Source organism: Dasypus novemcinctus, chromosome 9, assembly GCF_030445035.2.
Source record: "Dasypus novemcinctus isolate mDasNov1 chromosome 9, mDasNov1.1.hap2, whole genome shotgun sequence".
Taxonomy (NCBI): Eukaryota; Metazoa; Chordata; class Mammalia; order Cingulata; family Dasypodidae; genus Dasypus; species Dasypus novemcinctus.
The window spans coordinates 85,426,553-85,439,972 of record NC_080681.1 but is presented as its reverse complement, the minus strand read 5'-3'; the positions used below and the strand labels follow the sequence as shown (position 1 = coordinate 85,439,972).

Below are 13,420 nucleotides of genomic sequence, written 5' to 3'. Positions count from 1 at the left end.
CCTGCCCATCCCGGCCTGAAGGTTCCCTTCAACCTGGAGTCCACGGTCGTGGTGGCCTCTGATCCTCGGACTTCGGAAGGTCCCAGAAGGGGAGGGAGCAAGCGCTTGCCCAGCACCGAGGCCACGGGGGCAGGTGGGCACCAGGCGGCTCTAAGTGACCTCAGGGAACCCAGCACCTGCACGGTCCAGCGCTGGCTGACGGCACCGAGCGGAGACTCCGCGGCTCGCCCCCGCGCGCCCTCTCAGCCACATTAGGGTCTTGCTGCCCTCCACCCCTGCGCTCTGGCAGACCTGACCCTCCGCCTCCTCCCCCGGAGGCCTGCTCTGATCTGTCCTCCACCTCCCAGTGCCACCTGGGAGAGCTGAGGTAAAGGCTCCCTTTAGGCCCTGCCCGTTCCTCATGGTCACATTGTGTCAAGGTTATCTGTTCATGTGTTAGGGACGTTAGGAGGTTTAATGAGCATCTATTTGTAAAGTGCTTAGAACTGTGCCTGGCACACAGGTAGGGCTATGGGGTTGGCTATCATTCTTAACGTTGTGCTTTTTCCCACTAAGAAGAGCATCCTCCATTTTGGAGCACGAACTGTGGGTAGGCAGACACTGTGCTTGGCGCCAAAAATGAATCGCCTCATCCCATCCCCGCAGCAGCCCTAGAACTTAGGTGCTATTAGCATTCCCATTCCCAGGGTGAAGAAGATGAAGTTACTTGCACCCTATTGCAGCGAGAGCCAGGATTTGCCCCTGGATGGCCTGGCTCGCCAGCCTCAGTCGGGCCAAGGTGCCGCCCCCGGCCAGGCAGAGGAGCCCACGAGCGACGCAGGGCGCGTCCGGGAGCACGGGTGCTTCTTGCTGAGCGCTCTCAGACCCTCAGGTGGGGGCTTGCCAGGGTCAGGGGCTGAGGCCAGAGGAGAGCAGTGCCTGCGATTACCTCAGCCCCTCCCCTCCCTTTCTTTTCCCAAGAAAAACAAAACAAAACAAAAAACAAAAAGCCCACACATAACCAAAAAAGTCCATAAAAATTCCTTCCTAGCTCCTGCGCCATCACTGGGGAGGTTTGGAGGCTGGCTTAGTGAGAGCAGGCCCCAGCGCCACTGGAGGTGCCCGGAGCAGGGGCCCCAGAGTGGCCTCAGCCAGCCCCCGCCCTTCGAAGGAAAGGCCCGCGGAGGAGTTATGAAAACTATGTCTCGCAAGGCGCCCAAAGGCATTTTGTTTCACACTTTGAAAACCAAAGATGAAAACTCCCCCTTGGAGCCTGAGCTTGGGCAGGGTTTTTATTGCTTGGAAAGAGTCCCAGGGAAAGGGGAGGGGTTGGGGTGGGAAGAAGAGCCCCTCTAAACAGCCCCCACTTCCCTGGCCCACTCTCCTCACAGAGCTCCAGCCCCCCGTCCAAACCCCGCCCCTCCCAGGCTCACGCTTGGGAAAACTGTCTCATGGCAAAGTGGCTTCGAAGCCAAACCAAACACTCCAAGTGTTCCCAGGCTCCCAGATGACTGGCACCAAGGGGCCGCGTCTGCTCTCGGCCGACAGGGCTGGCGAGTGGGAAGGGCCTGGGTGGAAGGCAGCAGCCCCGGGTCCAGCCTGCGCCATGCTTCTGGCTCGCTGTGTGACTCTGGGCAGGCCCAGTCCTCTAGCCTCAGTTTCCCCAGGCGTATAATGAAGGAGCGTGCTTTCCAGCACCAAAGCCAGCATGGGATCTTAGGCAGAAACCCAAGCTATAAAGCAGAGAAGAGCAGGGCCGGTGCCTGAGGGTGCCAGCCGTCCACCCCGCGGCGCCTCCGCAGATCTCCAAGGGCCATCCGGGCCAGCTCTGGGAGCCTCAGGCCTGGGCGTCCGCCCAGTGTGAGCAGCTGATGGGCTCTGTTCTGGGCAACCTCATTTAAAGAAGGCTCCCAGGAGATGCAGGGGAGACCAGGCTTAGGGCACTCAGGGGCCTAGACAATGGGAGGCCCTGTGCCAGGGAGGGGTCAGAGAATGGGAGACCCCACCATGGCTCTGGTCTGGGCCACAACCTCCCTGGGCCAGGCAGGGTGAGACCTAAGCACAGAGATCTAAAGTGACAGATTTGCCTGTGGGCTTGCTATTTAGGGCCGTGTCAGCCACCACACTTGACCTCTCTGCTGGAAATGGCTTCCTCTACCCTCAGCCTCACTTCAGGCCTCACAGGCCAGGCGTGGGTGGTCTGGATGCTCCGTTGCCCTGCTGCCCCAACTTTGGCTCTCAGATGTGGGGGACACTGAAAATGCTGTCCCACCACTGCTGTACAGCCATCTGCAGAAACAGGCTCAGCCCTTTCCATGGGTCCCCACCGCTCATCCTGCCATGGGCTGCTGCTTCTCTAAACTTCCCCCAATGTGCTGCTATCTCGGGGAACGCGGGGCCAGGCGGCCTGCAGGCCCCACCCGCGGGCTCACTTCCCTGTTCCCTCCCTCCCCTGTTCCCTCCCTCATGCAGGCAGTCAACAAACCCTCAGCAAGGCCTCTGGGGACCCAGAGAAGTCTGGCCAGGCCTGATCCCAAGGGCTTCCCAGCCTAGAAACATAAATGAGGAATTACAGTCTGTGTGCCTGTGCCAGGACAGGGACACCCCGGGGGCAGGAGGGGCGGGGCTGCCGCAGAGGGGAGCAGCAGGGAAAGCTGCTTGGAGGAACGGAGACCTCGGTGGGCTCCGATGGGGAGAGGCTTGCTGGTAAAGGACGGTGTGGTAGGTTGAGTTCTGTGCCCCAGAAAAAGGCATGTCCTTAATCCATCCCTGTGGGTGTGAACCCATGGGAAATAGCACCCTTCGAAGAGGATATTTTTAGTTAAATTGTGTTCAACAGAATCAGGGTGGACCTCAACCCTAATCCTGGCAGCTTTATGAAGACAGAGGCATGGGGCGGAGCAGAAGCTGGAAGTCCCGAGATCCCAGGAGAGAAAGAAGACATCCCCACGTGGACTGCCATGCGACGGAGAAGCCGAGGACCAAGGATCGCCAGCAGCCAGCCCCGGGAGGCCACAGTCCACAGGGAGAAAGCACCGCCCTGCTGGCACCTCAGTTTTGGACTTCTTCTAGCCTCAGAACCATGAGCCAATAAATTTCTGTTATTTAAGTCAACTCATTGCATGGTTTTTCTTTGAACAGCTGGAGAACAGCTGGGACAGATGGGAAGACGTTTACGTGGTAGTGGATGAACGTGGCCCTCGGCATTAGCCAGACCTGGATTCGGGGTTCTGACTCCACACCAACTCATCGCAAGGTCTTGGGCAAGTTACCTAGCTTCACTGAGCCTCAGTTTCCTCTTTTGTCAAACAAGCCTATCGCCAAGGATTCTTGACAGAACAGGGGACCATAATGCACGTAAGCGCCAGCTGCAGAGTGAAAACTTGACAAATGTGCACCCCTGCCCCGTCCCAAGCAGCGAGGGCAGTACCCAGCCTGGCCAGGGCAGGGCCCACAATGTCCAGAGGGACGAAGGCAGCAGAGGAGGCAGAAGAGGAGGAGAAGGCTCTGCATTAGGCTGAACGGAGGAATGTTTTCTGGCAGTGGCAGGGAGCACCTGGGGACTCTCAAGTTGAGGAAGGGTGATGTGTGAGGGCAGGACAAGAGCCGGGAGACGTGTTAGGGCTTCCTGCTGCAGCATCTCAGGCAGAAGATGAGCTGGGGAGGGGTGGTGCAGAGGGGAAGAAGGCTCGGGTGGGATTTAGGCAGCAGAAGTCAGGGGGCTAAAAATGAGAACAATCTGAATGGAATAATGGCCCCAAAGAATATGATTTAGTTAGAAGAGCTACGACTGGGTCCCAGGTCGCCCCCAGAGAGCTCTCCTCTGCTTGCTCTTGGAGAATTTGGTACTCGGGGGCCTTAGGAGTAGCCACAGAAGCTGGGTCTTTCAGGGCCTTCCTCCTCAGGAAGCAGCAAGAAACTTTAAACCAACAGGCTGCCCACTGGTGGAAATCTCCTCCAAGCCAACCAGATGGAAGAAAATGATACAACCATAATTTACCTGTTGGGACCCAGTAGGAGCTCCCTTTTGCCAAAGAAAATCAGTTGTCTTCTCCTGAAAACAGGCTCTGTGTTTCAGAGCTACGTGTTATGAAAGGAAACCGTTTGGAGTCATTTGCCAAAATTTACTATTCAGAACATGATGAAGGGCTAGAAGTCCTTTGCTGAGCTGACAGCCCAGCCTCCTGTCACACCCTTGGGCTGACCCACCACTGGCTGGGATTCCTGGTCACCCGGGTGGGTTGATCAGGCCTCTGAGCAACCAGTCCGATTAGAACTCTTTGTGGGCTGCCAGCACCTCCATTTACCCCAGCCTCCCTGGCAGCCTGCACCGCCCCCCCACCACTGAAGGCAGTGGCTCTCTGTAACTCTACGCCCTGGCTCGTTTGAAGGGGGCAGCTCTTGCTGGGCAAGTGAGCCAAATGTGTTTCAGCCAATAAAGCAAAAGCTTGGGCAGGCAGGGTAGGCGAAGGTACATTTCCCAATAACCCCTGGCAGGCGCTTTGAAACAAACACTCAAAGGATAAATGGGCCTGACTCGTAATTGCTGGAAAACTTTTGAAGATAGTGCATACATTTCAAGAGACTAGACTGGATATAGGTCAACTTTTTTTGTCAGTGGCTCTGAGTCCTGGCTACAGGGGAAGGAGTGGGAGGCAGCCCCTGATTCCTTGTGTCACCTGGACAAGCCCCTCTTTCCCCTCTGGGCCTCAGCTCACCATCTATACACATAGAGTTTGGTCAGTGTTTCCCAAACATGCTCAGTAAGAACCACCAAAAAACACACTGGACACAGATTTCCAGGCCCCTCTGCAGGTCCCGGTTCATGAGGTCTGGGATGATGCCTGGGAATTTGTTTACTGAACAAGTACCCAAGGTGATTCTTTCCAGGCATGTTGAGAATTCTGGATGATGATCATTAAGGTCTAGATGGAAAACTGCAGCTCCAAGGACCACTTCTGTCTGTATTATGGCCAGGGCTGGGCCACTGTGGTGGGCAGGACTCTCTGCCCCTTCACTGATGGCCAACCTGGAACCTTACAGTTCCAGGGTGACATCATACAAGATCTATGGAGATTCCTAATGAAAAGGGGAATTCAGGGAGACTGCTCTGTACTCAGATTACAGACTGGGGTTGGAAGACCACACCCTGGTTAAAGCCCAAGCTTCGGTGACAGGCTAGGCTGGGGATGGGAGTGGGATGGTACAGGGTGGTGGCAGTTGCATATAGGAAGAGGATGGAGAGGTATTAGTACATTATAATGATTTCTGTGCCTGCCATTCCCAACAACAAGGTTTATCACAAATCCCCCCATCTACTCCAGAGACAGACCCACGGTCAGGGTGTGTTCCCTCTCTCTCCAAAGCCCTCTGAGCCTCTCTGCTGTTTAGACCTTCCAGGCACAGGCAGCCAGCCCCTCCATCTAGCCAGTCTGTTCCATTTTCCCCTAGTTTTACCTTCTAGTCCGCGGGACAAAATCATCCCACTTTGCAGACAGGTGTGTCCCAGAAAAGCTAAATGCAAAGCAGATTTCCGTCAACTGTGAAGGTAATTTCTATTTCCTCATCTTTAGGAGAGAGAAAATTGTACTTGCTCTTATTTTGAGAATAACATTGAAAAAATCAGAGGTGAACGTGCTCTGTGAACCCTGAAGGGTGGACACAATGACAAGCCTTTGTGAATGGGGAAACCAGCCCTGAAGGTTCTGCTCAAGTACTCAGTGGACAACCTCCCTGTGTGCAGCCTCGGGGGTCTGGGATAGCGGACCCGGGGCCAGCTACCTAGCTCCTGAGACAGCCCTGCCCCTCAGCTCACCTGTCCTCGATGCGGACCCAGAGGTCATTGAACTGCCGTGGCCGCTGGTGCTTGTTCTGCCTCTTGTGCCACTTCTTCTGCCGTCCGAACTCCTCCAGCTGGCTGAGGCTGTCGGGGAGCAGGAGGTGCGGGGACAGGGCTGGATCCTCCTCCTCGGGTGGGGCCGTGGGGGTCGCAGAGGGTGCTGCGGGGATGGCGGCAGCTGGGGTGGCTGGCGCTGGGCTGGCTGAGGTGCCCTCGGGAGGGGGTGCAGGGCTCTGGGCAGCAGGGCTGGAAAGGGGCAGCAGCACATGAGGCCCATGTTGGAGCGTATCACCCATGTGTGACAGGGAATGCAATTCGGTGGAGAAAATGCCAGGGAGCCCCTGGTGGGCCCAGTGAGTGTAACACGGGAAGACTGAGAGATGAAGCTTTGGCTCATTCTTTCATTGATTTCTTCAATAAATAACTCTTGAGCATCTCCTCTGTACCAGATGCCTTTCTAGGAATCAGGAATCAGCAGTGACCAAAATAGACAAAGACGCTGCCCTCTTAGAGCTTATATTCCAAAGCAGGAGACAGAGAACCAAACATATAGAAGGTCAGCTGTGATAACTGCTGTGCAGAAACACCAAGCGGGGACAAGGAGAGAGAATGTGGGGTGGAGGGGCTGGCCAAGAGTGTGGGCTTTGCGCAGGTGTTGGGGTGTAGCTGCTCTTGATCAGGGTCTCACCTGTTCATTCAACAAGCTATGACTGAGGGACTTCAGGTGAGTTACCTAGCTTCTCAGTACCTCAGTTTCATGCTCCATAAAATGGGGATATGATAGCAGGGGCCTCATCAGGGTGTCATGAAAATTAAGCGGGTTAACTCATGCAAAGTGCCTGTAGCAGGCCAGGTGAATGCGAAGCAGCAGAAACATTTTAGTTATTATTCTTTCCGTTGTTGCTTGTGCCACTGTGCCCAGCATCCAGCACTGGAGTGTTGATTACGTGTGTGTTTGTGGAGTTTGCGTTACAACCAGGGGTAGACGCAAGTCCAAGGCCATTAGCCTTGGAACAGCCTCTGCTCTTCTCCCTTCTATTCTTTTCTCTCTGTGGCCCAAACAGGATTCCTTCCGGGGACATGGAGCCCTGGGAGAAGGCTGGGAATGGTTTCAGGAATTGTGTCTGAGCAGGCAGAGCACAAGGTAAGGCTGGCATGGAGATTGCAAGCAGCCTGTGCTCCCGCTCCGCTGCGAGCTGCCCCGTGGGGCGAGGGGCTTCTCTCTCCTCGAAGGAAAGAAGGCCAAGGGCCCAGCCCAGCCTCCCCCACCCCCCGCAGCAGCCCCAGATTCCCAGGGTCCAGGCTGCCGGGAGATGCCGCAGCTGCTGGGGAGATAATTCAAAACAGGCAGACAAAAAGATAGGGCCAGGAAGCACCTGTGGCCGGTGATGGCTTTCATTGTTGGCGCCCCCTCAGCATCCCCGCCCCCTGCTGCTCCTCTGTGCTCCTGGGGAGGATTTCAGCATGTTCTCAGGGACTCGGGCTGAAAGCTCTCGGGGCAGAGCTCATGGGGGAGAGGTGGTGGACCCCCTCCTCTAGCCCTGGGCTCTAAGATGAATAGGAGCCGAGCTGTCTCCTGGTCCTGCCTGCCGCCCTAGCCCTGGCCTAGACAGACACAAAGAGCTTCAAGGTAAAGGTCCTTGGGCCTGGGGAGAGGGAGGGGAGGGAAGAGGGGCTTTGAGGAGGGCCTTGTCCCTGAGGCTACTTTGGCTCTCCCACCCCTCGAGCACAGGTCTGTCCCTGGCCAGATACAAACTGACTTGTGCTGGGCTCAAGTGGTCCAGGAAGTGCAGTCTTGTCGGGCGGATGCAGAGATGCTGAGATGTGGGAGGCTGGGAAGGAGCCCCCGCAGAAGTGCCACTGAGAAGAGGGAGGGCACTGGCCCCCGGCTAGGAGACCCGCAGCTCGCTGCTCTGAGCGCCCCCGGCCCGCCCTGCGCCTCTCAGGGCCCAGGCCTCAGCTCGCAGCAGAAAGAGCAACGTCCCAGTGAACTCAGCGCTCCCGCCTACCAGCGGTGGCGTGGGCGCCGCGGGGGTTAACGCCCAGGGACGCCCTAGGGCCAGGCTGCCTGGCCTTCCATCCTAGCTGCTTCACCTTCCTTAGCTGTGTGTCCTTCTGCAAGTCTCTCTGGGCCTCAGCTTCCTCACTTACGGAGACAATCCTACTTCCTATGTCCCGGACTGCAGTGAGGACTAAATGGGTTGGAAGCTCCTAGAGCAGGGGTTCTTAACCAGGGGTCCATGAGCTTGCGTTTATTTGCTTATTTATGTATTCTTTCATTCATTTATTATTTATTTATTTTTAAGTTGATCTTAACTGTTTTCTTTCTCTTTTTTATTATTATTTTTAAAAATTACTGTTTTTAATAAAAGATAAATCACACAAAATGTTACAGTAAAAAAGAAGAGGTTCCCATATACCCCACCCCCCTTCTCCCACGTCAACATCCCCTTTCACCAGTGTGGCACGTTCATTGCATTTGGTGAATACACCCTGGGGCACTGCTCAGCTCTAAGAGGGAATACAGTACTAACACATGGGATAACATGGATGAATCTTGAGGACCTTATGTTGAGTAAAGCAAGCCAAGCATCGAAGGACAAATACTACATGACTTCTCTGACATGAATTAAGCAAATCAAGCTGACTCAGAGAGCTACAGACTGGACAATAGGCTTACAGGAAGGTTGCGAGCTAATGCCTACACAGGGAAAATCTATGGTTAAGTGGAGCTAAGTAGTTGTACACTGAAGGGATAAGACAGGGGCAAAGGAATATTACTGGGTGGGGCTTTGCAGGCTTGAGAGGGGCTAGGGTTGGGAGGACGGGTCAGATGGTCCATGGAATAGGGGGGAGAGTTTGGGGTGAGTGGGGTGAGTGGGAGATTATTGGGTATAATGTTGAGAAAACTCTTTAGAAAATATAATAAGGAAGGGTTATTTATTTAAGGTGTTCAGTGGGGGGTATATGGCACAGGGTTCACCTGGGGCAGGCTTCTAGGGAGTGTGTGAGTGCTCATTTTGTCATATTGTGTTATATCAGTGGGTGGAGATACATATAAGAGCAGGAAAGTGTTGTACCCCCATCCTGGGGTGGACTGATGTCCTCAGAGGGGAGGGTGTCTCTTGAGAGCATGGGTGGCTCCCAGTGGGGGAGGACAGACTAGAGTGTCAAGTCCTCAGCATCATTGTAAGTATCTATGAATCTTGTCCTTCAAGTAGTGAAGCTCGGTTGTCACTGTGGGCCCTGAGGGAAGGGGGAGAGAGGAATAGAATAGATGGAAGTGGGGCTAACTGGGGGGCAATGGAAGTGTTCCACAAGATTGTGCAACAATGGATATAGGCCATGTTAAATTTCACCTAAATTTATAAAAGTGCATAGTCTAAAAGTGGGGATGAGTTGGTGTGGATGTGATATATTTATGAAATAATACACAGTATAGTGTGGACTTAGTAAGGGGTCTGTGGTTTTCACCTGACTGGCAAAGGGGTCAGTGGAACAAAAAAGGCTGAGGACCCATGCCTTAGAGGTTGATATGGAGGGCAGTCAATAAATACGGGCTGTGGTTATTCAAGCTTCTTGCGGACTCTGGGTCTTGTAACATCAAGGAAGGGCCTTAAGTTGCCTTTCTGGGCTGGGGAGGAACGTTCTGGCATATAGGCTGGAGCACGGGCCACGCTGAACCCTAGCATTTGAGGATCCTGCCCCTGACCTGCAGGGCTGCCCAGGGCAGAGCCCCAGCATGTGATGACACCTCCACTCCTGGGCTTTGGACCCATAGAGGACCACAGATGGCCTCTGCCCTCAGGCAGCTCCGAGCCTCGTGGGGGAGACCGGGACCCCCCAGGAAGGGAGGCTGGGCCCTCAGGCTACTTGAGAGGAGTGCGTGTGTCCTGGCAGGAGAGACAGGGTTGGGGGGCACAGGTCTGAGGCAGCAGTGGAGAAGGTATAGCCAGAGGAAGGTGAAGCCCGGGTGAGGGTGGGGCAGGAGGGCTGTTCACAGGGAGGTGGCCAAGCCCTGTGCCCAGCCTCCCACAGCACCCTCTCGATTCCTGGCCCGGGCAGCTACTGGGTCCTCTAGGCACGACCCTGGAGTCCCAGAGTCCTTCCACCCTGCCCCTGGTCACCGATCTCCAAATTCTGAGTAGCTCTAAATCCTAGTGCTCCTCCCAATTCCACTGCCCCCGCCCTGGCCCAAACTCCGTTTGCGCCTGCCGAGACCTCCCAGCACCTTCCTCTCCCCAGCTCCAGCCCAGCCCCTCCACTCTTGTCTCTGGATGAAAGGCGATTTTCCGAGTCCCCGGTCAGGGCCTTTTCCCGTCTCCCCAGAGGCTTCTTTACAACTCTCCCCTGCAGGCCTGAGCGGGAAGGCGGGAGGCAGCCTGGCCAGGCAGTGAGCGGCGCAGCGGCCCACGGGCAGCAGCAGCCAGCCAAACCTGGGCACCCCGGCTGCTTACCTGTGGATGGGCTGCCCTGCAGGTGTGTGCTCCACCTCCAGCCCCTCCTGCCGCAGGACATCGATGACAGTGTTGTTGCCCAGAAAGTGACCTGCAACGCAAGAGACAAAGTGGGCTCAGCCACATGCGGGGCCACCAGTCACTGGGGTGGCCTCGCCTGGCTCGAGACCTACAACCAAGCCGAGGCCCCAGGCTCCCCCAGAGGCAGGATGGCCTTGAGATCCCCGGGGCCACCCTGCCTGGTTCCAACCCTTGCTCTGCTACTCAACAGTTGAATGGCCCATGCCTCCATTTCCCTAACTGTTAAAAAGGAATCACTGTAAGAGCAATCTCCAGGTTGTTGGGAGGATTTTGGGGAAGTGGCTGACAGGAGTTAGGGCTCAGAGTTACCCGTTGTATTATTGTCTCAGATTGGACAGCCTCCAGCGGCCACTCAAGGCCCAGCTCTGAGTAAATGTCCTCCAAGAAGCTTCCCTCGCACCCTGGACAGGCCTGTGGTTCATCTTTCTAAGTTCCAACAAAAACTCATGCATCCGTCCCTTAGTGCGGGAGGGGGCTCTGTGTTCATGTCTGTCTCTTCACCAGACCCCCATGGGGCAGGGCCCACATGCCCACTGCCCTGCACATGTTTCGTACGTGCCTGATCTGAGCAATTCATGGTTTCCTTTATTTACCTCCAGCCAGCATTTATGGAGCAGAGCACACCCTATGGCCCCAGCCCTGGGTGGCCAGTGGGGACTCACTGAGGTGGAAGACCTCGTGGGGGAAACCGACAAGACCCCACTGATTTCAGAGTCCAGCAGACAGTGACAGTGGCGTCAGAGGAGGTAAGACCATGGGATAAGTCCTCCAGAGGTAGCCCAGCTGTGTGTGGCGGGAGGGGGGAGATGGTCTCCGTTTAGCTGCCCCCACCTTCACTATTTATTCATTCAACATTTATGACGCACTTGATCTGCGCCCAGCCCTGGGCCAGTCACTGAGAATAGAGAACTGAATTATTTCGGCCCAAGCCCCAGGTGAGAAGGGAAATCCGCCTCCTTGGTTGGGAAGCAGAGTCTGAGAACACAGGCCACGGTCCTCCCAGGCTCTGGTGAGGAAGGCTCCTGGACAGGGGGGCAGCGGCTGTGGGCACACGAACGGTTGAGGGGTCAGCCTCTGCCAGGCCTCTTGCCTCTCTGGGCCTCAGTCTCCCTACTTGTTCATTTTGGGGCAGAATTGGGGTGGCCGGATGGTTATTACGAGCCCTCGGGCCCTCCTGGCCCACGTACCTGCTCTGCCCTGTGCACACGGGCAGGACCCTCCCCTCCGCTCACCGTTCTTCTGAGACCCTGGGGGTGGGGGGATCCCTGCACTATTATCCTAATTGTCTGGGACGGGTGGTGACAGGTGGGAAGTCAGAAGGTCAGCATGTTGACAGCTCCAGGATGAGGTCTGAGGAGAAGAAAGTGGACAAGGTTTCGGGGAACAGAGAAGCTCCTGGCAAAGAGGAAGCGAGGCTGGGGCTGCACTGAGGCCGGGGCAGAGGGCGAGCCTGTGCACCTTCTGGCTTCACGAGTTCCCAGGGAGTCTCCCAGCGCCTCTCTCTCACTGGCCTGCTGCAGTGCCTGAAATCCCCCTCTGATCTCTGGGAAAGATCACTGGCCTGGGAAAGGCAGATTTGGCTTCTAGTCCAGGACCTGCCACAGTCACTTTGAGACCTTGAGCAAACCCATTTTGCTCTATTGCCCTCAGTTTCTCTCTGTGTAAAATGGAGGGATTGGGTTATATAATACTGATGAGCATCTCCAGCTCTCAGATTCTACAGGGAAGGTTTTTGTTTGATTCCAGAGACCCTTATGAAAATGTATTGTCCTTCCCTCCCTCCTTTCTTCTTTCTTCCATCACTTCCTCCCCTTTCCCTCCCTCCTTCCTTCCCTCCCTCCCCCCCCCCCCCCTTCCCTCTCTTCCTCCTCTAGTCATTCATTTAACAAGCACCACTGGAGTGCATAGCTTGTGCTGGACAGTGGTGAAGAGGTAGGATCCTGTTCCAAGCACTTACAGTCTGGAGGCTAAAACTCTTTTGAGCCAGGTACAAAGTACTATACAGGGGGAAGCACAAAAAGTTGTGGAGGCACCTAGGAGCCATCTTGTCTGACCTGGGGGTTCAAGGAAGACTTCCTGGAGGAGGTACTGCTAGCTGAAGGATGGGATGAGACTTAGCTAGGTGAGGACGGGAGTGGGCTGGCAGTAAGGGGGAGAGTGCTGCAGGGAGAAGGAACAGCATATGCAAAGACTTGGAGGTAAGAGACAACGGGGATGTCTGGGAAACTAACTGCAGAAGAGACATAGAAACACAGGCATGAGCAGCACCGAGGACAGAAGGCCCAGACTCCTGCCAAGTGTGTGATTCTGAGCAAAAGGCTTCCCTGCCCCCTGGCCTCAGTTTTATTGACTGTCAAAGGGGCATACAGCCCTCTGACTGACTCCTGGGGCAGCATAAAGCCCTAAGAGGCAGGAAGAGGGAACACCCTTTGGAAAAGTCCAGAGTGAGCAGTCCTGAGTGACGGGCCGAAGACACTCTCCCCTGCAGGAGCGCTGGGACCTCGGAGTCAGCCCGCTCTCGTTTGCCCCAGAGCATGACCAGGCTGGCAGGGGTCCTGGAGGGGCAGCCTCTGGGACACAGGCAACAGGAACCCCCGCCAGCAGTCCCAGAATCCATTCCTGGCAGCAAAGGCCGTTCTATCTCTGCCTCCACGGAGACCTGTTTAAAGACGAGGACCCAATGGTAGTCCCTACATCTGCCCCAGTGGATTTCAAGAGCCTCCAGGGAAAACAGCCCCACCTCAGGCTGTACAGGAGCAGCAGCAAATGTTTACTGATGGCTGTGAGGCCACTGCAAGAAGGGCGTCCCTGGACACAGGGCCCTCCTGTGCTCCGAGCGCCACGCAGTGGCATCTTTTTCTGGTGTCTGGCCAGTGCCCCCATCCATTCCCTCAAGCGTTCCAGTCCTGTATTGTTTTCCTTCAGACCCCTTGACAGAAGACTTAACCTCCTCTGAGAAAACAGAAATGGAAATGATCCTTTCAAATTCCCTGCCTCTATTTCCCTAAGCCACACCCACCTTTGCCTTCTTCCTTCCAAGGCTGATCCTGACAGAACCCCAGGA

General features: G+C 55.6%; 1 protein-coding gene across 3 annotated transcripts in view; it reads right to left on the bottom strand.

Moving 5' to 3' along the window:
- Positions 1–13,420, bottom strand: part of TRABD2B (TraB domain containing 2B) — a 233,728-nt gene that overhangs the window by 10,860 nt on the left and 209,448 nt on the right. For 2 of the 3 annotated variants that reach the window (XR_009187213.2, XM_004482671.5), the window contains exons 5-6: positions 10,276–10,366; positions 5,795–6,064 (exon numbers count right to left, since the gene is read on the bottom strand). Coding sequence is in view for 2 of the 3 variants with exons in the window: in XM_004482671.5 (XP_004482728.1) it covers positions 5,795–6,064; positions 10,276–10,366 (361 nt within the window). In the remaining variant the exon portion in view is untranslated. The remainder of the gene's footprint in view (positions 1–5,794; positions 6,065–10,275; positions 10,367–13,420) is intronic. The other variant, XM_023585824.3, reaches the window with a different exon arrangement.